General features: G+C 38.3%; 1 protein-coding gene across 3 annotated transcripts in view; it reads right to left on the reverse strand.

The window, feature by feature from the left end:
* Nucleotides 1–27,919, reverse strand: part of ABCA13 (ATP binding cassette subfamily A member 13) — a 200,360-nt gene that overhangs the window by 150,237 nt on the left and 22,204 nt on the right. For 2 of the 3 annotated variants that reach the window (XM_037381324.1, XM_037381326.1), the window contains exons 7-18: nucleotides 25,897–26,012; nucleotides 24,701–24,834; nucleotides 22,784–22,948; nucleotides 21,051–21,253; nucleotides 19,882–20,009; nucleotides 16,013–16,107; nucleotides 15,595–15,771; nucleotides 14,947–15,152; nucleotides 13,259–13,398; nucleotides 11,531–11,648; nucleotides 4,910–9,601; nucleotides 2,880–2,986 (exon numbers count right to left, since the gene is read on the reverse strand). In XM_037381324.1, the coding sequence (XP_037237221.1) occupies nucleotides 2,880–2,986; nucleotides 4,910–9,601; nucleotides 11,531–11,648; nucleotides 13,259–13,398; nucleotides 14,947–15,152; nucleotides 15,595–15,771; nucleotides 16,013–16,107; nucleotides 19,882–20,009; nucleotides 21,051–21,253; nucleotides 22,784–22,948; nucleotides 24,701–24,834; nucleotides 25,897–26,012 (6,281 nt within the window). The remainder of the gene's footprint in view (nucleotides 1–2,879; nucleotides 2,987–4,909; nucleotides 9,602–11,530; nucleotides 11,649–13,258; nucleotides 13,399–14,946; nucleotides 15,153–15,594; nucleotides 15,772–16,012; nucleotides 16,108–19,881; nucleotides 20,010–21,050; nucleotides 21,254–22,783; nucleotides 22,949–24,700; nucleotides 24,835–25,896; nucleotides 26,013–27,919) is intronic. The other variant, XM_037381325.1, reaches the window with a different exon arrangement.

Consider the following 27,919-nt stretch of genomic DNA (forward strand, 5'->3'; position numbering starts at 1 on the left):
TTTTTTGTGAGCAAGCATAACTCTGGGAAGCTCTGTATGTTAACCACATCTACCTCCTCCTCGGGCAGGCACCCCTGATTTTATTTTCCTGTGAAGACAACAGGATGTTACTAAAATTCCAGTAACAACTTTCAAACCCTAAGTGTAAGGGGAGGGAAAGAGCATTACATAGACATTTTGTGTATCTAGGGATAAAGAATCCATATAAGAGATATTTATCACCTGACCATCCATGGAGGAAGTTTTTACCCAAGCTTGAAGCCCCCAGGTCCCTGGAAAAAAACTCCATTCCCCTACCTGTAGTGGGTTTGTACATTGAGTAGCAGGGAAAGAGTTTACCTTGACAGTTGAATTATGGTTTATGGAAGGATGAAGTTAGGTATTTTTCCCCTATGGTTTTTTTTCCTTATGTTTGGTTCAGAAGTCAAGAAGAAAGAATAATAAACATTTACCACTGCTTCTAAAACATCTTGCTCACAGAAGTAATACAATGCAACTCAGTAATGCAAACCAAGTCAAGCAGTTTTCATCTTTTCTCATTAGCTTTTCTGTATCAAATTTATTGCTTTCTGTATCAAATGAAACGTTTTGTTACGCTTGACTAATCTCATAGCTTTCTGTGATGGAATGACTGGCTGGTTATATGAGGGGAGAGCAGTGGATGTTGTCTACCTTGACTTCAGCAAGACTTCTGACACTGTCTCCCACAACATCCTCATAGGTAAGCTGAGGAAGTGTGGGTTAGATCAGTGGAGGTGGATTGAGACCTGACTGAATGGCAGAGCTCAGAGGGTTGTGGTCAATGGTGCAGAGCCCAGTTGGAGGCCTGTAGCTGGCGCTGCTCCCCCACGGTCAGTACTGGGTCTAGTCCTGTTCAACTTATCCATCAATGACCTGGGTGAATGGACAGAGCGTACCCTCAGCAAGTTTGTGGATATTACAAAAACAGGATGAGTGGCTGATTCACCAGAAGGCTGCACTGCCATTCAGAGAAACTTGGACAGGCTGGAGAGCTCGGCAGAGAGGAACCTAATGAAGTTCAGCAAAAGCAAGTGTAGGATCCTGCACCTGGGGAGGAACAACCCCATGCACCAGTACAAGCTGGAGGTTGACCTGCTGGAAGACAGCTCTGCAGAGAAGGACCTGGAAGTGCTGGTGGACAGCAAGTTGCCCATGAGCCAGCAGTGTGCCCTGGTGGCCAAGAAGACCAATGGGTTCCTGGGGGGTATTAGGAGAAGCATGGCCAGCAGGTCGAGGGAGGTGATCCTGCCCCTCTGCTCTGCCCTGGTAAGGGCACATCTGGAGTGCTGTGTCCAGTGCTGGGCTCCCCAGTTCAAGAGAGACTGGGAACTACTGGAGAGAGTCCAGGCAAGGGCTACAAATATGATGAGGGGGCTGGAGCACCACCCTTATGAGGAGAGTCTGAGAGAGCTGGGACTGTTTATCCTGGAGAACAGAAGACTGAGAGAGGTTCTTATCCATGCAAACAAATATCTGAAAGCTGTGTGCCAAGAGGATGGGGCCAGGCTTTTTTCAGTGGTGCCCAGCAACAGGACAAGGGGCAATGGGCACAAAATGCAACACAGGGATTTCCATCTCAATATGAGGAAAAACTTCTTTACTTTGAGGGTGAGAGAGTGCTGGAACAGGCTGCTCAGAGAGGCTGTGGAGTCTCCTCTGGAGACATTCAAAACCCACCTGGACGTGACCCTGTGTAGCCTGCTCTAGGAAAGCCTGCTTTAGCAGGGGGTTGGACTAGATGATCTCCAGAGGTCCCTTCCGACCCTGACCATCCTGTGATTCTGTAACATCCCTGTGACCAGAGTATCGAAATAAGAATGACAAAAATTTAGTTCCTTAATCTCAGTTCTCTCAATGACTAAACTGTTCTTCAGGAGGTCAAAGACAGATCCAAGGCACCTGGCACACATTTTCATTATCACATTGTGAGCTCTTCATTGCTATTTTTTTTACTCTTTGGGAACTGCCATAAGTCACGGGAGGGTGGAGAACATAGAATTGGATTGTAATTGCATTTTATGTTTTGTTTGGAAATTAAGTTGGCATAAGACATTACTGGTATCATCCCTTGCTCTAGAACAAGAAGTTAATGCCTCCTAATTGTTCTTTGCAAACAATGCTGGGCATAGTTGTGTTAAAATATATAGCTTGAAAAGCAAAGGTGTTGGTTTCCCCAAAGAAAACATATTAAATTACACCCTTAGGTCAATACAAAGCCTGATGCTTATCTTGAGGGCCTATGTCCAAGGAATCAAACAAGCCAAACACTTTAAAATTTGAACAGTTTGTTGAATGTGAAGTTATTCAGCTACAGTCAGCCAACCCACTGGCTTAACACAGCCAGAAGAGAGAGGTGCCATTTCCTACATATATTTGTCACATTTTTCCTTTTTGTCAGCTATATGTTGCCTTACAGTCAAAAAACTGTTATTTGACTTAGTTCACTAGCCTGGCAGAAAAATATCCAGTAAAAAAGGTAAGACAAAACCCAAATGTGTATACAATATTCTGCTGGGTTTGTGAGTCAAAGCAAAAAAAAAGAAGTCCTCGTGTATCAGTAAGCCCAGGAGGAAGGGGAAGAACACATGACTAAAACTGAAAGAAAAGAGCTGCAAGACCTCCTGCTTCCACTGAGATTTTGAATCAACATGACCACTCCAGAAAGAAATCATCCCTTTATGTGATCTGCATCAAATTTTTTCCTGTGCCTCTGTTGGTTTAATTTCCAGGCATCGGTATACTTGCCTTGCATGGCATCACCCAAATTAACTTATTTTTACAAAAGTTTGCTTAGAGTAAAGCCTTAAGATTACAGTACTAACATGTATCACCATACAGTCACTACTGTAGTAACCAACCTGAAAAGATTTTAAGCACATTCAAAATGGTAAACTGCAATTTCTGCAATAGTAGGACAGTAGCAGGGTGTAAATGTTTATGAAGAATCTTGCAGATTTTAGATGCTCTGTAGAAAGATTAATAATAAGGTATTATTTTCAAAACAAGGGTACCACAGAAATTTTTCAACAACTGACTATGTACAATTGCAATCTTCAGTGGACCATATAAGGATTTCAGTATTATTACATTTGTCTGAAGTGTTTTAAAATCCTAACACAATTCTTCGGTGTAAAAACAAAACAAAACAAACAATAAAACAAAGAACAAACAAACAAACAAAAAACCCAAAACCAAACCAAAAAACAGACAAACAAAAAACCCAACAGTTTTCCCTCAAGGTAGCAAGTCATCAGCTTTCTTAGAAGCTTAAGAGTACTAGAAAGTACCTTCGCAAAATAAGCAAATTCATGATGGCTTCAGAAATACTGAAAGCTCACAGCATATACTGATTTGATGGCAAAGTGCAGAATACTCAAAATCTCTGACAAACAGCATTTAGAGAAAATAAACCACTTTTCTAGTAATTGTTTTTTGATTTCTCAACAAATTTGGTTAATACCTGGCCCTGCTGACCACACATGTCACATATTTGCATAAAATTAGTCATAAAAGTCTAAATACCACATAACACATCGAATTCAGTATGACATTTTTCAGTAGTCTATGTCACTTGGATCAGTAGCTCCACCAGCAAGGCACCCTAGAGCTGTTTGGAGCAATCATCTTGTGGGATCCATTCAGTGAGTATTATTTAAATGCAGTAACTCCATACTAGCAGTACTTCTATTAAATAAGTTGTAAGTAAACATTTTCCTCTGCTGCTGAATAACATTTGATCTAAATAATCTGACAAAAGTGATCTTCGTCTCAAGATTCCTTCAGGAACTGTATTTGTTAAACTGAACACCACTATAACCATAGCCCAAAAAGGTCATCTTGTTTGCAGAAGTCATCAGCAAATTTAAGTTGAAGAAATTTCAAATATAGGATATCTACATTTGGGCATAGAAAAGGGGGGAAGGGGGGAAGAAGGGGGGAAGAAGGGGGGAAGAAGGGGGGAAGAAGGGGGAAGAAGGGGGAAGAAGGGGGGAAGAAGGGGGGAAGAAGGGGGGAAGAAGGGGGGAAGAAGGGGGGAAGAAGGGGGGAAGAAGGGGGGAAGAAGGGGGGAAGAAGGGGGGAAGAAGGGGGGAAGAAGGGGGGAAGAAGGGGGGAAGAAGGGGGGAAGAAGGGGGGAAGAAGGGGGGAAGAAGGGGGGAAGAAGGGGGGAAGAAGGGGGGAAGAAGGGGGGAAGAAGGGGGGAAGAAGGGGGGAAGAAGGGGGAAGAAGGGGGGAAGAAGGGGGGAAGAAGGGGGGAAGAAGGGGGGAAGAAGGGGGGAAGAAGGGGGGAAGAAGGGGGGAAGAAGGGGGGAAGAAGGGGGGAAGAAGGGGGGAAGAAGGGGGGAAGAAGGGGGGAAGAAGGGGGGAAGAAGGGGGGAAGAAGGGGGGAAGAAGGGGGGAAGAAGGGGGGAAGAAGGGGGGAAGAAGGGGGGAAGAAGGGGGGAAGAAGGGGGGAAGAAGGGGGGAAGGGGGGAAGGGAAAATCAAACCCCACCACAAAACATTAGTCCCAAGCATTCCTATTTCCCAATATTTAGCTCCATAGCCAAATGGCTGTTATCCACCAATAACTGTGGGTTCAGTGTTCAGACCTGCAAAGATTTTAAAACACTACTATCTTCAAATGTTTTGTTCTATAATAATTCCACAGAAACTACCTCAAGTATCAATACAGATGATTAAACACATCAATAATCTGTTTCACACAATATAGTGTGATACCAAATATGGCTGGTCTGAACAATAGAAGTTGACATAAAAGATTGTTTTACTCAAAGGAACAAATCTGAAATGAAACAGTAACTCAATAAAAGTTTTGATTGAGATGTTCACAAAAAGACCTTCTGTCATTGTTAGCACACTGTCAAAATGACTACGTAGAAAACACTCACCTCAATTCTGCCATTATATCCTTATGCAAATCCTTTAATAAGAACGTTAGTTTGTTCCTGTCATGTTCTGTGGTAGACTGAAATATCATTTGCAAGACCTCTTGCATTATCTCCAGAGTTCTGTTTTGGGACTGAGTAGAAACTTCTTTATGATGTGCATTATCAAAAATTGAATCAATGAAGTCAACCATCTGAAGCTCAGTGTTGTTTGTATGCAGAGCTTCTTCTATAACAGCAAGATCATCAATTATATGAAGGAGACCGTTTAACAAAACTGAATTAGCTGTATGAGCATTCTTCAATTTTTCTCTGTTAAGATGACCATCAGCAAATAATATATCAGTGTAACCTTCCTTAGACATATTTTGGAATAGTTCCAGAAAGTCAATAATGTCTTCAACAACCAGCAGTAGGTCATTTGATGAATTTTCATTAGCCATAAGGAGAATTAGAGCATGCATTATTTCAGAATAATTTTTATTGTTACACTCACATAGAAAGCTGTTCACATTCTCTTGTATGTCTTCAAAATTTCTTAACATAACATCTACAGATGATGTATTAAACTGCTGTATTAAAACATCAAGAGTCATCGAAGAGGACCATCCAGTGGCTAACCTTAGTAACTGAAACTCTTTGTCTATCATTTCAAGTAAATGTTTAACATTAAAATCCACCAATAAATCTTCTATGCTTGTAACTACAGGAAACCAGAAGTTCTCAAAGTTACCAGAAATATTACTATTTCCATTTAAAGCTGATATTACCATAAGCATTGAGTATGTCTGGTTTCCATCAGGAGACAGCGTCATTAAAGGCTGAATTACAGAAAGAAAAGAAAGGACAGCTTCTGTATGCAGGAGTCCAGAAATTTCACTAGTCATATTCTTAATATTAGCAAGCACAGCCTTTATAACTGATGTTCTTGACGTGGTCCAACTTAGACCACCATAAAGACCACCCAGCTGTTCAAGAACAACTTTGGCCATCTCCATTTCTGCCACTGGCATACTGCCCAGTGTTTCTACAATTTGTAAAACCATTTGTCTCTTTGGTGCAGAGGAACAATTGACTGAGTATGTATAATTCATTTGCAGTGGCACAGCATAGAAGGATAGCTCGTTCCAAAAATCTAGCAGCTCTTTGAGAACTGAGCTATTTACACGAGTGAGCTCAGAAAACTTCAAAAGAATAGAGTTCCATTCTTTGATCTGATGAAAAAAGCAAGTCAGATTGCGAGTGATATCCATTTGAAAGTCTTCCACAGTGCATGAGGAGCTGTCCTCCAGTGTGATGAGTTTCAGCTCCTTAATGACTTGAATGACTGCATTGTAACCAAGAGTAGAATTGCTATGCACAAAGTCACAAGGTTCCATCTGAGGTGTTGCTGTTGTGAGACTCCAGCAGAACGCTGCAGAAAAACAGACTGAGGCCTCTGCAGGTTCATCAGACATATCTGTCAGTGTCTCAAGTAATATTAGAAGACTTTCTACTTGATTTGAGAACTCCTCTTTAGTAAACATTGGCATTCTTGCTTCCTGAGTCAGTATGAAAGCATATACTTCAGCTAGTGCTTCTGTAACGTTTCCATGAGCTAATCTCTCTGTAAGGCTGATGACACTGAGAAGAAGATGAAACATCTCTTCTACATCATAGAGCTCATCTTGTCCAAAGAGTCGTGTTATTTGCCATAAGCCAGTGAGGTTCCAATTACATGAATTGTTCTCAAATGCATCCCACCAGTCAGTTAACATTCCTAACTCAGAATTCTCAATATACAAAGGTTTGATATTTTTAAAGACATTGTCTAGGCTCCTCTGGACTTGTTTGAATTGACTTATCAAGAACTCAGCATCCATGTCCCTCATATTTTGCACCAAGGCTACCACATGCTTTAAAAACTCTTTATCAACTCTTAATGGAGAGCCAGTAAAACTAGAAGAACTGAAAATTTCGAGTGCCTTCCTTACCAGTTCAATATTTAGAGCTACTGTTTCCATCAGGTTCTGGAGAAATGTGTTGTGTTCACCCTGCAAGTTTGAGTCAAGTTCATTAATCACATACTGAAAGAACTCCAACAAACTGGTATTTTTCTCATGCAAGAAAGGTTCAAACGCAATATCCACACGAGAGGAGCTGTTTTCTTGGTTTTCAAAAGTTTTACTTTTCAGAAGAGTTTGAATTTCTGCCAAAAGTTCTACTGATGAAAGTTGAAGATGGTGAAAAGGATTAAGGAACATCCTTGAAGTCCTGTTAAATCCATGGGTTGACTGACTAAAATGGGTCTTATTTAACATGTACCGCGAGTGCCCCACTAAATCTTTGACACCCATTTGTATTTGCCCTCCAGAGTTATTTAAAAGTTTAAAAATAAATTTAGGCACACGAATGTCATCTTTTACATAAAATTCAGGGAGAATAAACTTTAAAGTTTTTGCTATAATATTGAAATAAACATTTACACAAATCATATCAGAACCAGTTAGGGAACATTCAGGGAATATCAAATTTAAAATAAAATTAACAAAGTCCATCATGTTCATTAGCTTAGTATCTGTCTCAATGTTTCCCAGAGATTTCAGTAGAAATAAAATATTTTTTGCACTTTCAAGGTGGGAAGGCGAGTTGTGGTTTTGACTGAGGTTACTTAATCCACGTAGCCACCTGTTACAATCCTCTCCTTCATCCACTGTATCATAAAAGTTTAGAAGGGAATTAAAATAAGATGAAAAATTTGTTTGCAAATGGCTTACATCTTTCAGAGTATTGTCCAAAATTAATTTGGTAATATCCTGGAACATGTTGATACAAACCATATATTTGCCTTGAGTAACACTTCTAAAGAAATCAGATGTGTCTTTTATCTCAGTGAGAATAATTCCAAGTTCCTCTTCAGAGAGTTTGAGAATATTAGAAAGGGAATTTCCAATGGAAAATACATCAGCACCCCTATACTCTTCCTCGGATCCTCCTGAGATGAAAGTGCCAAGTTGAGAGTTCAAAAACTCTCCATTAACAATTTTCAGTATAGATTTCTGTAATTCAGTTATCACAACTGTTATAATTTCTAAAACACTTTCTAAACTGTTACCTTTAAGTGAGCTTGTGACACCAACTGCATTGTTAAATAGACTTTGAAGATTAAGGAAAGCTTCAAAATCTTTCCAGTCATTTACATCACCACCTCCTTCAAATATAATTTTTAATAGCTTCATTGCTGCTGTTGTAGCTTCAACAATAGCCATAGCTGTGTTATTGCAGAGTTCATCATGGGTTGCATTTACAAGACTTTCAGAGAGATATGTCAAATCATTTCTTAGAGAGACAAAAAAGCTTGAATTCAAATTTAAGATTTTGGATGCTTCTTCAAAAATGTCTGTCCAGGTTTGAAGCCATGTAAAAGTGCAGTGCAAAGCAGAAGGCACACTTACCTTATCTCCCATGTTTGTTGCATTAGACAGAACACCATCCAATGGAAGCAGAAATAAGTTGTCAACTTCTGCTGATTGATCTACAGAAGTAATGTTTGATAGATAAAAATCAATGCACCCATTATTTATCAGGCATTCTGGGAAGATATCAAGAAACTGTTCCAAATAACAAAAGGCAGCTGTTTGGAGCTCTTCATCTATAAACAAATTTTTAAGGCTGCTCAGAGTGTTATAGACAATTTGCATCTCTTTTTTTCCTTTATGTGCAAGAGACTGGGCCTGAAACTCGGTGTAGTTGTAAATGATTAGTAACTTTTCACAGAGGGACTTACTGGTGAAGTTCCAGAGAAGATCAAAAGTTCCAGACAGAAAATCAAAAACTTGATCCCTATCTTGGAAATCACACCATACTTGAAAAGATGAAATATCTTTTGAAGTCTCATAGAGAAATGTTAACAGAGTGCTGTTGCTCTCAATATTTAAGACCAAATCGTCATTCTGATACAGAGAGAAAAGTATTTGAACAAATGAGGCCGCACTAGTACTGTTTAATTTTTTTATGTTCTTGAAGAAATCATGCACAATTTCTTCTAATGTATTTACTTTATATATAAAAGTTTCATTTGAGAGTAATAAAGAGGAAGCATTACTCCCCCCATGGATTGTTCTTAAAAACATATTGACGTGATCATCAGTCAATGATCCAATCTCATAGATTTTCCTTAGGAAGTTTTCACTTAAGTGTTTTAGATGGTTCAAAGCAGAAACATTTAACTCTGGCCAATCAGTCAGGATATGTTGGAGCAATAGCATGCTTCTGTGGTGGATTTTATTTTCTGTAATGGAAAATATAATTCTAGATAAAGTCTCCAACACCTCCTCCTCTTCCACTTGACTCAAATGAGAAAGCCTAGAATCAAGTTCATAGAATACAATTTTCCCTATATGCCAGAAAACTTCTGTCATCTCTTTTGTCCAGAGCCTCTGAAGAGGGTGGAAATCTCTTTGTAGCTCATCCGGGAGTTCAGAAACTGCAAGTGAGAAATTGGTGGCAGATTCCTTCCCCTCAGCAAAATTTTTCATCCATATGATTGTATTATTCAGGACATTTTCAATTAGAGATTGGTTTGAAGCAGTTGAGAAATCAAGCATGATTTCTTCTATGACTTCTACAAAATTAAAATGATGATCCATTTCCTTTTCACCAGAACTACTTAAGTTCTCTTCTCTCTTCAAAAATTCTTTGAAAGATGTCAAAATCCTGAAAAATTAAGCACGAGTTTTTTCTTGTTAGTTACCTAGCAGGCAGACAAGAATTGTTTAAATATATATGTATAATTTATAATTTTAGAATATAGTTATATTTACTTTAAAAATGTTTAAATATCATTTAAATGGCAGTTACAAATTAATCACCTGAAATAGCACAAATCACAATCACTTTTTTTTTCAAAAATGTGAACAAACTCACTGAAAAGTCACAGCCACATTCAATACAAAACCAGAATATAGGCACCTGGGTTAAAGAAGTGTGCATTTATCAGTAATTATTATCAAGCTTGTAAGCCACAAAGAGTCAAATACCTTTAAGTATGTTACATTTTCAGCTGCTGAAAAAAGCAAAGTCTTTATGCTCCACAGACTAATTATTTTATCAATAAAATCAATCAAAACCTCTACTTTTCCATGAATTCTGAAGATTTTGTTTGTTTGTTTTATCGTAGCTATTGAAAGCCAAAACATTCCAGCTAAGCTACTCATAGCTGAGCACTGCTATTTTAATATCTAGAAAAACACCAAAACATGAAATCACAGTGAAAATTTGAATGTTCCCACTGATGTTTCCACTGTGTCAATACTATTTATCAAAGAAATAAAAAATTTTACTAGCTCTCTAAGGCTGGTCAAGATTCAGGTGCATGAGAAAAGTAGCACTCCAAAGGTCTCAAGTCGAGAATACCTTCTCCTTAAACATGTTTTCTTTTAATAATTCAAATACAGAACACCACACACCATTGGAAAGCTTTATGAGGCAATTTCTGTGTCAGTTACTGTAATGGCTTCTACAGGAGAGAAACCATTGAAAAACAAAAGCATTCCCCACACAGAAGCTCTTTCCTAGATTCATTCAAGTCACAGAAATACCTCTGCATGTATACCAAAGAAAGCCCAAAAGAGTCAGGTGATTTTGTTAGTAGTACTGTGTAGAGTAAATAGTGCATACTCTAGAAACAGCATTCAAGACCAAATCCAAATCCTTGCCCCAGCAAATGTGCCTGCACTGATCTTTATAACATAGTTGGGAAAGACCAGAAAAATGATTGAATATGCCAGATATCAATTTGTGTTCTACTCCTTAACTTCCATTTTGTTTTTACTGTAGATATCAAGAATATCTAAGATTTTGAAAACTCAGACCAGGAGTTCTTTGCCTCTAGAGACCATTTTAATCAAGCTACTAAAGTTCTGTCAAGTTCTGCTTGAAGGAAAAGCAGGATGTGACCTGCCTAACAGTGGAGGAAATACACAAATTGTGCCATTTATAAACTTTCGATTCTTCGTCTTTCACTGCATTGCCAGTGGTTATTTCCATTTGACACGTTAAACAAGGGATTAATTTAGCAAAGGCCTAAATAGCAGCACAATGAAAAATAAAGCTCAAAGTCCAGAAATAGCATTTATAAAGTATTCTTATCTATTAACAGCTGTGATCACCAGCATAGCATAGTAAATAGTTAATAGCACTTAACAGAAGAGGCAGCACTCAACAATTAGTCTGAAGTTGTTCCATGATGGATATTTTTTCTTCTTTTTTTTTTAAACAGAGTTGTAAGTGGCTTCTGTTTCACTGTTCATCTAGACATTAGCAGGGCTATATATAATGCAAGTAACTTAGTGACAAGAAGCCCTTGTAACAATACACTGGAACTGTCAGGAGTCCACTACTTTTGTTACTTCTGATAACCAGAGATAGAGATGTCTTTTTTTAATGCTTTTGAATGACAGCCATAAAGACGTAACTTTTTTTCAGGATTAAATTTCCCAGTAATACTAAAAAACACCAGGCAATCGGTGAAAAGAAGCAGGGTAATAATGTTCCAGAATTCAAAAAGTCCAAAGTGAAGGTGGAATAAAGGATTTCTGGAAAATGGTTAAACAAAAAAACCTACACAGACTAGTTCAACCTTACCGTGCCCAGGAAATAAATGAGGAATGATCTGGTAAGTCTTTCAGGAATGCTAAATAATGACCTAGCATGGTCTCCAAACTGAGCTTTTGTCTAGAACATAAAGATGCTTCTAGTCCATCTGCAGAAAAAATAACACTTCAGTATCAAGAGACAGATTAAAAATGTTTTTATGAACACATCTAAGAACAACTTGATCAACTCCCACTGAAACAACCTGATTAAGTCCTACCAAATTCAGTAGGACTTGAATGTGTACAGAAAAAGAAATACATTATTTATATTTTAAAATAAGTAAATATGCAGTTTTTATTAAAGTGTTAGATGTTACTTCCACTGAATGATTTAAAGGAATGAAATGCAGAAGCAATAAACATCAGCTCTACATAAGGCACACCTGTATTTTCCTTACAGAATTCCTTACAGAAAAATTCAAAAACAATTATTATAGAAAAAAAAGGAAATATAGCAAATATCTTGATAGAAGTTATATGAACTGCAGAACTAGTTCAAATAAGATTAGTTTTATTATACCAGAACACACTTAGTGCTATACTCAGCACTGAAATGAACTTTAATATTTCTTTTTCCTTGGAATTTCAGTAAAGAGAAAACAGTTCTGTGAAATTTGCTATTACTAACCAGATAACTGAAATATCTGGAACTGTAATAGATTATAAAACAAGCACAAGCAATTCACATTTGAACAGTTCATTTCACTAGCACAGTTATTCAATTTTTAAAAATACTGCTTAATTTTGCATACATTCCATAGCTGCCCACTTACTGAACAGGTAATCAGCATATTTCTCATTAGCTCTACAGACAAAACGCGCCGGAGAGTGGGGGGGAAGTATGTTCAGAAAAAGAGATCTTTAGCAAGAACGAGATCTTTTTGAAATCCCAAGAATTAGCTTAAAACAAAAATCAGTAACCTAAATCCTTCAGAAGTTGGGAAAATAAGTGACCAAAAAATGTAAGAATTGGGAACATGGTGAGAATACTTAAAGGAAACACATAGGTGATATTGGGTGAGGTAATTTTTTAGAGTTATTTGGATAAGCCGCATAGAGTTATTTGGATAAGAAGCCCTGCTTCTTAGCTCCACTGAAACGTTGAGAAGAGTAACACAAATATTTAATGAGCAAGAACTCTGAAATGCAAGATCTCCCATTCCTCAGCATAAAGCTGGTATTTCAAAGTTTTCCCCAAATAATGAAAAACTACTGTATATATGTATATATATACATATATATATAAAACAAGAAAGTTAACAGCAGATGCGTCAGGACATCTAAAATATCACAGGACAACTGGCATGAAGGAAATCAAGCATGAAGTCCTTGTCTAATATGAAGCAAGCCTAGAAATACTTTACTGGATGACCAGCTAGTCTGGTGTCCCATTTATATCCTGGACTTAAGAAGCTTTCCTGACAGAATACTACTGCAAAAGTAGATACCCCAACCTGGTTCAACCAGTTGGAATTTTCCCAATAGAAATGGACAATCAAAAAATTTTCCAGCTGGCACTAAAATCACAGCTATTTACCGGAGACAGGCTCTGTATATTAGAAATTTTCCTTGCTAATGATTCAGTCATCTGATGAATCCTAAGGCTGAAACAGGCTCACAGATGTAAAAAACATCACCATTTCCCTTTCTGAGGAAATCCATACTCTAAAACAGACAGGGAACCATAGCCTGTGCTGTACAGTAGTTCTTTCCTCACCTGACTGACCTTCTGTGGAGCCTGCTTCCTCATTCATGTATTGAGCTACCTTGCATGTCCAACTGACAAAAGTTGTTAAATCCTTCCAGTATGGGTTTCTCTCAAAAGCAAACAAAATTTCTTCAAGTGTACTATTAATTCTGAAATGACACAGAAAACAAGGTTACCATGGTTAAACCAGTGATTTCTTTCGAAGTAAATTACCTTGTGAACACATGCAGTTTCTCTGTAAATCTTTAGCTAAATTCTATTGCTAATTTATGCTTAGAGTGCCATTGATATACAGAAGAACTGAGGCAGGCAGGCTAATTGCATAGTCCTTTGCTAAAGAAACAGTGGCATAGTTATTACATCACTGTAAGCATAACTAGACTTTACTACACAGGTCTGTGAACATTAAAAAAAGATAAATCTAAAAAGCCTTTTAAGAAACTTCCAAAAAAATGCTCTGATTCAAAAAGTAGCATTTTGAAATTGAAAAAAATTACTGAGAAATGCTTTCTCTTGTCCTGAAATACACCTCTGCATTAAAGAAAACGATTGCTTTCTCCCTGAAAAAAAAAAAATCAAACAAAAAAACAACAAAACCCCTCATATAAACACAGCACTGAGCTTTTCTTGCTCTCCAATGTTACCTAAACACAAGCCTCTATTCCTAAGGGCATTTGAGTTCTATCAGGTTTTTTGATGCTCAAAAAGGAGGAGATGTTAAACTAGTCCTCCTGGTTATTTCATAACCATTTACATACACCAAGGGAGGGAAGGCAATCAACCATAGACCAACAGCAAAAGGGCCAGGAAAAATGACATAAATTTTCTAATGTTCAAAATGTTATTAATATCTGTGGATTTAATCCCTACTGCCAACGCAGCTTGTGTAATTTCTGACAGATTCTTGAATGCTTAGACCTAATAGTTTTACTGCTTTAATAGCCAATGCTTCTGTCCATACACCTAAGTTTCTCATACACCTAAGTAATGTAGTTATCTTCTACACATGCTTAAATTGTGACCTAGGACATATGTCCAGCATAAATGCAATTTCAATTAAATGCATTATGCTCATGCTTTACATTGCCAAGCAAGAATAATAAAATCCTATCCTATTTTAAAGCACTTTATCAATAAAGGAATTTGTCTCTAATATACTCTGATTTAACATTATTAAAGCTTGAAATCAGTAGAATTACTGAGTCATTGCAAATTACAATCAACTTAATAGAAAGATGGCAAAATAGAGAAACAGTGATCAGTTGATGTGTTCAGAAAGCAATCTGAGGCTGCAATACCCCTCCTAGTGCACTTCCTAGCTACCCTCTCTTTAATGTTTTCCTGTGTCTCCCAGGAGTCTTCCAGATCCAAGTTTCCAAGCATCCTGAGAAGCACAGTACCAGAGAGGTATAGGTATGTACCAGGAAGCAGGCTGAAAAGTAGCAGAAAATGCTTGGGTGTGAGAAGATAAAAAGGGAGAATAGACTTTTAGAATCCTAGATACCTGCCCTGCCTATCCTCAGCCTGTTTCCACCCCTATGCTCCCAAATACCACTACTACTAAAAAAAAAAAAAAAATCACCCTCTACCTTCCTGTTTGTGCTTATAAAAAATTGTTAACACTAGGTGGTAATCAAAAGAAAAAGCAGGGTACTAGTCAGGATCCTTATGTATTAGAAGGCATACAAGATACATACAGTGAAAAGAGCAGCTGTTCCTGACAAGAACTGAAATGGACACCCTCCTCAGATGGTGCCTCTGTGTTCAGCAATTGATTATTTTCACAGTAATAAGCATAATTTTCAGTTAGCTTCTCTTCTATTTCTTGCCATCCCAAATAACCATCCATTATGGAATCTGGCAGGCTCTGTTGTCCCTGAGTTACTTTTTGCAGAAGCAGGACCTTTCACAAGAAAGAAAGCAATATTTGAAACCAGTAAAAGGGAAACTCATCTGAGACTTTGGCCCTGCTTTTTAGATTTGTAATATTGATTATATTAAAAACCAACATAAAATGGATTAAATAAGCAGTCTTTCAAACCTTCTCAATTATTTTTTTTTTTTGAAGCCACAGCTACTTAACATGTCTAGAATGTCATAGCTACTCAAGAAACTCCGCAGGACCACTTGTCCCTCGCTGCCAAGCACATTATAATCAGTTTATTTAAATAATTATTTGCTACCCATCCACTTATTAACAGCAAATACTAAGTAGTAAGCTACAACCCCTGCTAATTTATTTTGTTTTGTAATAGTAATATAATTAAGGCACTGAAAGCTTTCAACATGAAAAAAAAAAAAAAACAAAAAAACCCAACAAAAAACCCCAAACCAGAAATACTTACAGATTCCTTTAGTGACTGGACCTGGGTACTTAGCCTGAAAGCCACCTCTGAGCCATTGCCAGGGCACATGTGTATTGCTAAAATGTCAATGTTGTCTGAGCTCTGTGGAAGTCTCAGGGTCTTCTCAAACATTGTAAGCATGTCGTTGCATATATAGGAAGCATTACTCATAAACATCTAAAATTTAATGAATATACGGTCACTTTAAAAATGAACTTGGTGTGAAGGAACAGATTTTATTCACTCTCCATGTTAATTCTCACAATGAAATGTCAAAAGGCAAAAAAGTACAGAGTAAAGTTGGACCAAAACGCTGCTGAATAGCAAGTGAAATATTCAGCACATACTTTTTATCCCCTCAAAATAAGCCTTTGCAGCTTTATGCAAATTAATATACAAACATTAAATAACAACATACCTGTTTTAGCTCCACAAAGAGCTTTCTGATGTCTAGATGAACGAATCCATCTCTTTGGGCAAAGGGAATCAGTTTTTCCAGGCTATGCAAAGCTTCTGTAAGACATTTCCCCACACACCCCACATAAAGAAAATATTTAACCTACAGAGTAATTCAGAGACAGTATATTAGGAATCATCCTTCTAGGAAGGAAAATTGTGCATGACACGGTTTAAAAATACAGCAGTTACAGAGGCACGAAGGTTCCACTTTGGTTTAGATGTCAACTCTGCCCAAAGCACTCCATCATTTTGCACAAAATATGCACACAGTTGCACTCTGCACTTCTAAGGAGCAAAGACTACTTCCCCCCTGCACCACCACTAAGAAAGTTTGATCAAGACAAGGCAGAAAGAAGAGACCAGTCTTCTTACACCAGCAAAAGCATGACGCTATTCCCTTTCAGTTATATCAGAATAGCTCCAATTACTTCAGTGAGCTTTCATGATTTTCAGGAAAAGGAAATGAGGTCCTGTGCGGGCTTCTAGCTATTGAATGCTGTAAATAAACTTGGATTCTTTCCATATATAACTATTGATTTAGCCAGAAAATTCTTCTGAAATATGGAAAGAACTAATTCCTCAAGCTCCCAAGCAAAACTAATCTCCCCCTTCTCAAAAAAAAAAGGCAACCACAGAAATGTTACCAGGTCATGTTAGGAAGCTGCCAAACCCAGCAGCCCTACAGAGGTGAGGCTGCAATAGCTCCATGCCCCAGGTCCAACCAGCAGCAAGTCTGGACAGGTAGGCACACAAACTAACACATAAACAGTAAATGAACATGGCTGGCCACACAGATCACCTCGAACCAACGCACACAAACAGCACCAACAGCTTCACCCTGTTCACCTCCCTGGTTGGTCAACATGGTGGTCTGTTAGAGGGAATACAGTGTACACACAGTGTGGATCCACCACAGCAGCTGGGCTCAAATATACAGTCTGCCCAGCAGCTGCCCCTGGATCCCAGTCTCCCTCCCCATTGTTGGCACCTGGGCATACGAGCCCTTGAGGCTGCAGCCCTGCTCCAGTTTCTGATACAGATGAGCTTGCTCACACACAGAGTGGATCCCTGCAATAACTGCTCTCGGATACACAGGCCATCTAGCAGCTAGTCCTGGTCCCTCAGGTGCTTCACACATATGAGGTACACAAACAGATCTCTGAGTCAATCCTCAGACCCATGGTCTCTCTGGTGTTTGCCTAAACCCCCTGGTCCCTCTCATAGCTGACGACTCCTCACTATCAAAGAAGTGCACACCTCCGCAGCCCCCAGGTCACCTCACCCACCCTTCAGCCAGCCCAGCCTGCTATTCACTAGCAGCCACATACTGATATGCCCACCCTCACTCTAGTTTCTGGCACCACAGACACACAGGTCCCACCCCATTTGCTGGCACTTGATTTCACTCACTCCAGTTCTTCCAGGTGTTCCTATGGGCCCCTATACATCCCACAGTCTGACCTCAGTTGCTTCACACAGACCCACATACATACACACAGAATAGAGTCCTCACCCAGGGAAAGAGTTAGGAATTAAGTTTTAACAAGAAGGCAGGACAGCTTGCAGTGGTCAGGTGCAGGGCATGGCCAGGCAAACATATTAACCAAGCAGCCTGTTTATATGTGAGCAGCCCCTTTCATCACCTTGTTTCTATTGTCCTGTACTTGTTCCTCTCAAACCACCTAGATCACTTCCACTCCACCACTTTGGTTCCTCTTCCAAACCTCCCATACTAAGTGTGGTACAGTCCCAAACACTCTTTCCATGCTTCCCATGAGTCCCATACCCCTAGACAGTAAACCCCTCAGTCTGTAAAGTGACCCAGCCTTGTGACATGGTACTGTTTGGGAATCTCTCACTTGCCCTTGTTCCTGTATGTTCCTTTGTGTGGGTGAATATGAGTATTTTACCACATAAACTGGCAGGGAAGATGCCCAGCTGTAATAAGTCAGTCTAACTCCACCACCATGAAGAAAGGAATAGTATATAGGCAAAATTGTGTAGCAGGCTTCAAAATCAACCCATCCTAAAAACAAGACTGCAGAAACTATCCTGAAGTTCCAGGGGTGTCTTGCAGGTTTGGGTGCAAATACATCAGGATTCAATAATACAACTAGTGGTAGCAATTCCGTGCAGCCATGGGCTATAAAACAAAACCCACAAGACAAAAATTACACCTTTTGGTCCAATGACCTTAACATGGAAGATAAACAATCAAATTTCATATTAAATATCTTAAAAGTGCATCTTTGGAAAATTATGTTGAAGGAGTACTTGTTTTCTCAAGAGATCTGCTCCCTGCTGTGCACTCAGTCCTTATTCATTTTTAGAGGCTAAAGAGGATTTACAGTTTAGTTCAGTTAGCTGATACAACTAAAGGTTGTGTTGGATTCTATAATTTTTTTGCCTATCAACAAGAGAACTGCTCACTAAATTCCCAGAGTGATCAGCTATAAAGCCATTAAAGGCAAGGAGCATACATATGTCATACAACATAACCCAAGGAAAGTGGGCTTTGCTGTCATCACCGATGCTGTAATGTGACCTGCACAATCTTTACCCCTAGCAACAATGCACAGGACTGAAATACACAAAACTTGCACCACAGTCTGTGTCAGTTTCCAACAGTGATCTTCAAACAAGAAGGTTTTATTTGCAATCTGAAGACATCTGAGCTAGAAATCAAGAACAAAATTGCACAATTTCAGTGGCATCTTGGACAAAATTTGTACTTTTAATATATTTTCTTCTTTAGTGTAAAGCCATATAAAGTAATTCAAGACTATCAATGTCCCCAAAAAGACCAAAATGTTTTTCACACACCTAATTACAACTAATACAAGTGTTCTTTCTATATATGCCCACATTATAATATTGCGGGTCTCCACTACAAGATTTCACAGGAAGATAACTTGTCGTGTCCCCCGTCCCCCCGTGTCATGTGTGTCCCCCCCTTTTTTTTTTATTCTAGATGTGTGTGGACCTTGTAATATGATTGCTTTGCTGACCAGCTCCTGGGTACAATGGTGCTGGCATCACACAATCTGAGTCCTAGCACAATATGTAATGCTATAAATATATTCCAAACCTGAAAGTCATGATTGCTGAACCGACATATTTACAAGAACTTTATGGGAGCCACTTCATCTTGTTCAGTCAAACAGCTGAAAACAGATCCGGTTCTCCAGCTCTTTGTAAAATACACCTCCACTTGCCCCAAGTTCTTCAGTACTGTCCCCTGTCTTCTAGGAATGGCATCTTCCGCTTCCTTCACCATCAGACTAGCTTTGTGTCCAAAAGCATAGAGAGAAAAGAAACCTGCCTCTGTGCTTCACAGCCCTCAGTTAAACCCTTACTTTGCAATCAGAAAAGCCGTATGTCCAACTCAACATTTTGCTTCACTTGCAATGACCAGCCAGAAAAGTCAAGATGCATCTAAATCTAAAACTAAGACTTTTTGTTCACACATGCATGACTGATGGTGTGAGAAACTTCTCAGGCATTGATAATTTTAATTTTTATTAAGCAGGCTCTTTTTCTTGAGCTAGATCTTTAAACAACAGCCACAGAATCATATAACATCCGATAACATGCCTAAGGAAATAGTTTTTTCCTGATATGAGAAGTGAAAACAGGTATTATGTCATGTTCTACTGTCACTACGAGAAGCAAAATTTTAGGAATTTAAAAGCTGCTGTAGATATCTAAGCGTGACATGTATTAAAGCCCAAATGCCTTCCTTGAGATAGGAATGTTATCCATTTCCCATGTTATTCCGTGGAAGCCATTTGAGTGCCAGTAATGAATAACCACCATGCACAGCTTTACCTTCAGTGAAGTATAAATACTGCGCTATTACATTCCTTATAGCTCCATCTACCAGAAGCAATCTCTTTGTAACAGGCCATTGAGGTACATCATGAAGTACAGACTGCATTCTCTCCAGATGCATGATTCTGCAATCAAAAGAGATAGAGCACAGAAACATCGTGTACTACAAACAAAAAGGTAAAGTTGATGACAAATTATGAGGCTTTTTTGTTGTGCAGTCACTATATCATCTACTTTGCAGTTTCTTACAACAACAGCAGTATAGTAGTTTCCTTTTTAAAAAAAGGAACTGAATTCCAAAATGTACTCTAAATTATTGAACAATTTGACTGCAGTCTCTTAACAGTGGATAATGGATTGTATCTTTCAGATTTATCCTCAGATGTTGATTTGTATAGTGTGGATCATATCTCCTCCAATGAAGGAGAGTTTTTGATATGAACAAGTAGAGCCATTACAAGCAATGCCAAATTGAGACCAACATTATAACTCCCAGAAGCAATGCAAGTCATCCGATGTGCAGTTAGAAAGAGGGAAGTATCAATCAGTTCCTGTGCTCTGCCACGGACTTCATGAGGCTCTGCCAACTCATACAAACATTAACTCCCTGTACCTACAACTTTCAAGTCCTGTGTAGAACCTTCCAGTTCATTTTTAATGAGTCCTTTTGGTTTTTTTTATACATGGGGAAACAGAGCTCTTAAAACACTTTACTTTGCAAAAATCACCCAGAACTGTTGTCTTGATTTTATTTTAAAACATATGCTTTGAATCAGAATACCTGAAATTAAAACACAGTCAATCTTTACAAACTTGTCCTGAAATGAGAATTGAAGTAATTTCCAAAGTTGCAACAAAATAGATTTCTACTAGATCAGTGACCAACTGCTAAAAGAATAACTATACTGTACAGGGAGATTGAGACTGCTTCATTCTGAACAAGTGCAGAATGTATGGCTATATCTTCATATAAACTGCTTACGTTTGCATTAAGCGATAAGCCAAATGGGCAACTTGAAATTCTAAGAAATTTTCAATTACAGAATAAAAAATAAAAACACAAAAGAGACAAAAATCAGAAATCAGTTAAAGGTAATGTGAAAAATAAATGTACAAGCTGATCCGAACTTTGTAAGACAACTTGCAGAAAGGTAAGTGTAGCTTACAGATCGTGAGATGCAGTATATCCTTCAGAAAAGTAAGCATCCGACTTCTCATTCCATTGCTGGATCAGGGTATTTATCTCCAAAAAAAGTTTCTTGGCTTGCCCGTCATCTAGAAACTGAGACATTAAGTCAGCTATGATTCTTTCAAATTCCAAAAGGACTTTCTGAGAGAGCCTGCTGCTGCTGAACCATTGCTCAAATACCTGGCAGATTGAATGCAAAACAGAAAGCACCTTTTTAGAGAATCATTATTTATTCAATATACAGAATTTGAATGTCTTTAAAAAAAAAAAATGACAGCAAAATTTCTCCCTAACAATGTGTCTAGACTCTGAAATGACTGGCCTTACAAGAGCTGATTTTCAATATTTTGGACTAACTTGCAAGTTGCAACATAACATGCCATATGATACAGAGAGCTAATGTCCTGTGCTGTGCTGCCCTTGCCCAAAGACCCAGGAATGGTAAAAAGATGGCCTAAGACTGAAACCAGCCAAAAGCAGACCTCCTCCACAGTCAATTACTTTGGCTTGCTTTCCCTTACAGGACTTCTGCCTACACTACCAACATAATGAAAGGCAGCAGCCTCAACATTTTTGGGGTCCCATTACACAAAAAGATGGAGAAGGAGCCCGTATGCTTCTATTGTGTAGACTAGAATAAGGGATACAGAGGCCTGGCCAAACCTATTGCTGTCCTTTCCACGAACATTACATTTTTATTTTTTTTTAATGCCAAGTGGTTCTAACATTTTTTACTGTTAAGAGATACCCTGTTCACCAAGGGAATTCCCAGTGGTCAGCAGTACTTCAAGTTGCCATTATAAGGGTGTCAGGTCTTGTGGAAAGTTTTAAAATCATGGCTGAAGTTATTACTGGATTTTCCTACAGCTACAATAAAATCAGTGCATTCATTTTGGCAATCACATTAAATTATTACTTCAAGCCATCATACATCAGTGAAACCTTTATCAAGATAGAAATCAAAGGCTACATTTCTGAGGAAATACACGATAAGCTTTACATGCTTTCTTTAGATGATATTACAAACATCTCCAGAGAAGCTCAATGCACAACTGATTATTTTTTTTTTAATGGGAAAAAAACCCTCACCAACCATATTTCAGTGGAAAAACAAACACCAGCATTAGGGCAGCTAGGAAAGTGTTTTCCTTCAGAAACACCTGAATGGTTTATCCTTTTCTCCATGCAACTACACATATGTCATCATAGAGACTGCATGCCAAGCTCTTCTTCCAGAGCAGAAATTTAAGATACTGTGCTGGAGTTTTACTGTCATCATTTCAACATGCTTCAACCACTATTGCCAAAGATAGTGGAGGGGAATTAAAAATAAACAAATTATACAATATATCAGTGGAGGCCTGTAGTCTGCTTTCAGTTTTGCCCAAAATTCAGGCTCAGACGGGGACAGTAAATAAATAGGTCTTCCTTCTGTCAGGCCTCTGCAATGCACTATATTTGACTATATTCCCTATTAGATTTCAAACCTGTATTTGAGTTAATGAGAAAATCTGATGAAGTGGACATGTGGTGATAGATTATACTTCTACTGTAACAATTCTTTAAAAGGATTACTTTGTCTTACTAGCAAGATGAAAAAAAATCACAACAATAATATTTAATAGACAACTCAGATCTTTTAACTGAGTTACTGTTGACAGTCTACATGCAAACATTACGAATTTAATCTATTAACTTATTAAAGTGTACCTGTACATAAAGTCTGAGCTTGCTGACAGCACTAACAAGATACAATTTGGCCTCATGCCATGCAGAAATACAGTCCTCTTCATTATTCTCTTTGTTTGCTTCATCTTCTATCACAGTGGATAGAGCAGAGCACACAAACTGCTCCAGTGTCTCTCCTGTGGGAATCTGGCAGGGACATAAGAAATTAATGAGTATCTCAAAAGAGCTGTTGAGTGTTATCTCTGCTATCAACTTACTTATCTGGTGAAAAAAAAAGTATCACATAGCTTCCTTTGGTGAGAACAAAACCCATTTAATCCAGCCTTATATTCTGAGTGCTTCTTCAAAGAACTCCACGTGCAGAGTGCTGTCTGTTTAAAATACCAGTGGCCCCATTAGGGTGCTCAAACAGCAGGCAGAATGATGAGGCTTGTATATGCAAGGAATTTTCACCATGTGTCTGCACCAGTGTTGCTACTTCTATAGTCATTTGCATGCTGATGCTGAACTAACTTGACAATGATACAATGCACCCACACTAGAATAAATATATCAAAGCAACTTCACAAGTATAAAAATTACTGATGTAAAAAGTATTCAGTAGAATGATACATTTCAACCAAGGATTACATGCAGACTAGTTTTAAATTGAAGTTGGCAGGTTTCATCAGTGTGGCCATAACACCAGATTTTTTCCTCATACCCCGACTTCCAAATTCCATGTTGAAAAATTTATTATTCCAAATCATACAAATATTAAAGCATACAAAAATAATTCAGCATATTTTAATTCTCCCTATTAATATCTTTCTGAGACCCTTTACATCTTAACTCCTTTCAATTGTGACTAGAAAATTTAAGCAGATGTTTTAACACCAAACAAGCAGGGACACTACATACAGAATTGAAGTGCTCAGAACAGGTATTGTCCAGGCTTTCATATTTCCTTTCATACCTTTTAATGGTCTCCAGTGCCTTAACACAAGCACACAATATCAAGATATTAAACAGCTAACAAGTGAGTTCCCTGGGATTACATAGCCAACCATAGCTACCAGGCTGCAATCAAATTCAGTTCAGTTGATCAAACTGGCCATCACTGATCTTTCATTAAAATGCTTCAACTTTTGAGTCAAGGGTTTTTTTATAATTTATCTCTTTGTGTAAATCAGCTATTTTCATTACAAGCTTTTCTGGAGTACAACTTTAGACTGTAGCTGTCAAAGAACAAACATATTTCAGATAAATACCAACATGTTCTATTCAAAAACTGTGGACTTCAGTAGAAATGTGGAAGACGTTTCAAGTTTTCTGCAGTTCAAAGCAGATCATCCTAACAGATCACTTTCGTCTAGAAGACAGGTTAGAAAGCGCTCTCTGAGAAAAGAGATTTCCTTCAAAATTTGACACATCACTGGTATATTTGAATAGCTCCACTGAGACAATTCATCAGTCAAGTATATTCATATCAAGACTGCACTGCTGAGAAGAAAGAACTCTTGATGTGTTTTAATTTATGGACAGAAGAGACAAGCATTCTTTGTCCAACATACCAGATGAAAAATGTTACCTGCCAAATTAATCCAGGCAGCTTCAAATCTAGGACTTAGTTTAAAAACTTAGCGGAGAAAACACCAGAATTCTCTACAGGACCGGATAATAAGCTCAGGACTTTGCCATGCTCAATGGTGACTTCAGAGCAGCATAAATTCACTAATGTACACAGCAAGACCTATCAGGATCTTCATGTGCAGAAATTTCAGCTGAAGCTAAATACATTTATTTTGATGGGAATGAATCCAGAATATTTAGCAGTCTTGTAGCTGTTTCACAAATCTAAACTGTAACTGAAGCTTTCATAAGACATAAAAACATCCCTTGAGGATATAAGTCAAAACAAAGATAAAAGGAGGATGCTGAAATTTTCAAGTGATTTACCTTTGTTAATTGTGCTGTATAACTTAGCAGCTTCTCAACATGAAGATCATCAAAACCAAACCTGGATTTGAGTTCTGCTCTCACAGCATGTGGATTCCACAAGGCATCCCTGAGAGAAAGATTGTACTGAAAACCTGAAAGAAAGAAAAACTTCTGTTTATATCACCCCTGCATTTTGTTCATTCTGTTTCTTGATGATTCATACTTGGTGAGAAACAAGTACCATGTTTCTAGTTTTTTTGGGGTGTGGGAACACCTGTGTACCTAAACACCAATTTCACTAAGATAAAATCCATGATTGCAATAGTAGTATGGCAAGGTCATAACAATGGTGAGATTCCCCTGCAGAGCCATTGCCAGCAGGGTGGCATTCTGAACTGTGTGTCTAATTCTGCATGTAGACAGCAAATGTGTGTATGGGCTGGATATGAATCATTGCTGAGAGGGAGAACACCAGGAGAATACCAGAAGACCCAGGGAATTCAAGTCCAGCTTCTGTGTAAGGGCTCCAACACACACCTTTGTACCACTTCAGTCTTCATTTTGACAGGTGAAATGGGATTTAGACTGCATATAATTCTTAGCCTGACCTTCCGTGCAGAGCAGACAGCTGCACCTAGAATCTAATCATGTGCCACCAGACAGTTTGCCAATGAAACATGTTCCTGACCTTTTCTTGAGGAGTTGTCCTGGGGCCAGCCTACTTTCTCCAATTAAACTCATCTCCCATACTCAAGTAGCAGATGGGGAAACATAGCCCTTCAGCAGAATTTACGATAACAGAAGAAAGAAGCTTGAAGGAAAACAGCCATAATGCTTACCAAGTATATCCAAAACAAGAGGCTATACTTCTATAAAATGGAAGAAATTGTCCTTTGTAGTGATTTAGTCTCTCCAAAATTCACCACTGAAAGATCACTCTAAACTCTATATATTAGACCAACATGCTTTGCTTATCAAAGTTTCTGATGAAATTTAGTTATTAGCATTTAAAAAAAATCAGGTTTAAAACTTTAAGCTAAACCTAAAAACATTTAAAAAAAAAATCAGTAAAGAAATAGGTTAGCACTACAGCAATTTATGTCAACTCTTAGAGCTTTTACATTAGGAATTTGGCAGAAGCTCAGTTACTGCTATCACATATTCCCAGCATGCCTACAAAGTACTTCAAAGAAAGCCTGAAGCAAATTCTTTACCTTCTAAGCTACTATCCTGTACCAATGCAGCAGTTAGATTCAGTGCTTTTTTCACCACTTCATAGAAATTTTGGCCCAATGGCATCATAGCTAAATCCTTCAATGATGGTAAGGTACTGAAAGTGAAACATAAGCCAAAAATCAAGCTTCCTATACACCCAGAAAAACTGAAAGGGCCTGGTGGAAAAAGATGACATTCAAGCAATTGCACATTAAAATAGTTGGTTATATTGTTGAAAAATTAACATTTTTTTCAAATTAGACTTTTCATGAAAAAAAACACAAGTTGAGATTTTACAGTTAGTGTTTCACTCAGTTTTCATTAAAGAAATGTCTCGTAAAAGGACCAATGTTCTTTTAAACAAAAAAAAAAACAACACCAAAACAAAAACAAAAAAGAGAGAGAGAAAAAGAGTTCAAAGTGAGAGCAAAACCACCACAAGCATTATCCCAGTTATCCCCATAACAAGGCAGGGTGGACACAAAATACTTACATTTTACTTTCAGTCTGCAGAGAAAAAAAGAACCTTTAAAGCAACAGAACAGTTATTCTCACAACAAACTAAACAAAACATATTTCAGAACGCATTGATAAAAATATATCTATTGAACTTCTTACAAGTCCCAGTCACCCTCACTGTGAAACAAACTTCCTTGCTTATGTAGTTGTAATTTAATAAAGCTTATGTCAAATTTACCAGTTATTTCCTATATTCTTTTTATGGTATGCAAATAAGAAACTCATTTTGTTAGAGTGGATCAGCAATCTCCAACACGAGAGGAAGAAAAAACAAAACCAAAAACCCCAACATCATTTAACTTCACCAAGTAGATGTGAAAAGTCTCTTTTAAGTACCTCAGAGACACAGCAAGCATGGTACGGCCCAGGAAGTGGGGGAAGTTGTAAATTTGGGTACCTTTCTGCTGACTAAATTCTACCCGAGACACGACCTCTAGAAATGTATGTTAGTAATACAAAGCTAGTCCAGAAGAGAGTATTGTTTTTGTGGTTTGCTTGCTAAATTGATTATGGCAAATTTGGTCATCGAGGGGCATCAAAGTCTTATAAAAAAATCAAAGCCCAAACATAAACATCTGAGTGCGCCCTTATTAGTTCTCTTGTGCTTTGAAACCTAGCTGGCAACTAAGCACCTACACAGCTGTTCATTCATTCCCTTCTCCCATAGGACAGGAAAAAAATAAAAGGCAGGTGAGGACTTATGGATCAAAACAATAACAGTTTAATACAGGGGTCCTCAAACTACAGCCCGTGGGCTGGATACAGCCTCCCAGGGTCCTCAATCCGGTATTTACAGAACCCCCCCGCCCCGCCCCCCCACCGGGGGTTGGGGGGGAAACCAAGCTGCCGCAGATGGCTGCCTGCCACTTCATCCGCGTGCCGGCCCCCTGGTTAAAAAGTTTGAGGACCCCTGGTAACAGGTAAAGGAAAAGTTGTGCATGCAAATGAAACATAACAAGGAATTTATTCACGACTTCCCATCAATAGGCAGATGCCCAGCCACTTCCTGGAAAGCAGGGCTCAGTATGTGTAACAGTTATGTGGGAGGAAAAACACCATAACCATGAACACCCTCCACTTTTTTATTTCCCTTCTCCCTCTATCTGTGCTATAGGCTCAGGGTAGAGAAACCACTGCTGAGATTATATTAACAGATTAATAATGTGACCCAGCACAGCAGCCAGTAGTTGCTGTTGTCTTTGTTTACCACTGCTGAAGAAGAAAACAATAACCATAACTTTATAATCAAGTTCCTGTTTTACCTCAGGAACATTCAGACTCAGTTTGCAAATCTTTCAGAAAAGACCTTCGCTTTTGAAATTTTAAGTACTATGAGCACAGCTAATACAGCTTTGCATGTTAATAGTTCAGAAAACTAGCTGGAATAAGGTTACAAATTACTCGGGCATAAAGGAGAAAAAAAGATTTTAAAAAAATCTAGGCCCAACACAGTTGCAATCCATGTTGTCATCAAAGGAGACTTATTTCCCAGTTTAAAAAAAA

The sequence above is a fragment of the Falco rusticolus genome, chromosome 3, assembly GCF_015220075.1.
Source record: "Falco rusticolus isolate bFalRus1 chromosome 3, bFalRus1.pri, whole genome shotgun sequence".
Taxonomy (NCBI): Eukaryota; Metazoa; Chordata; class Aves; order Falconiformes; family Falconidae; genus Falco; species Falco rusticolus.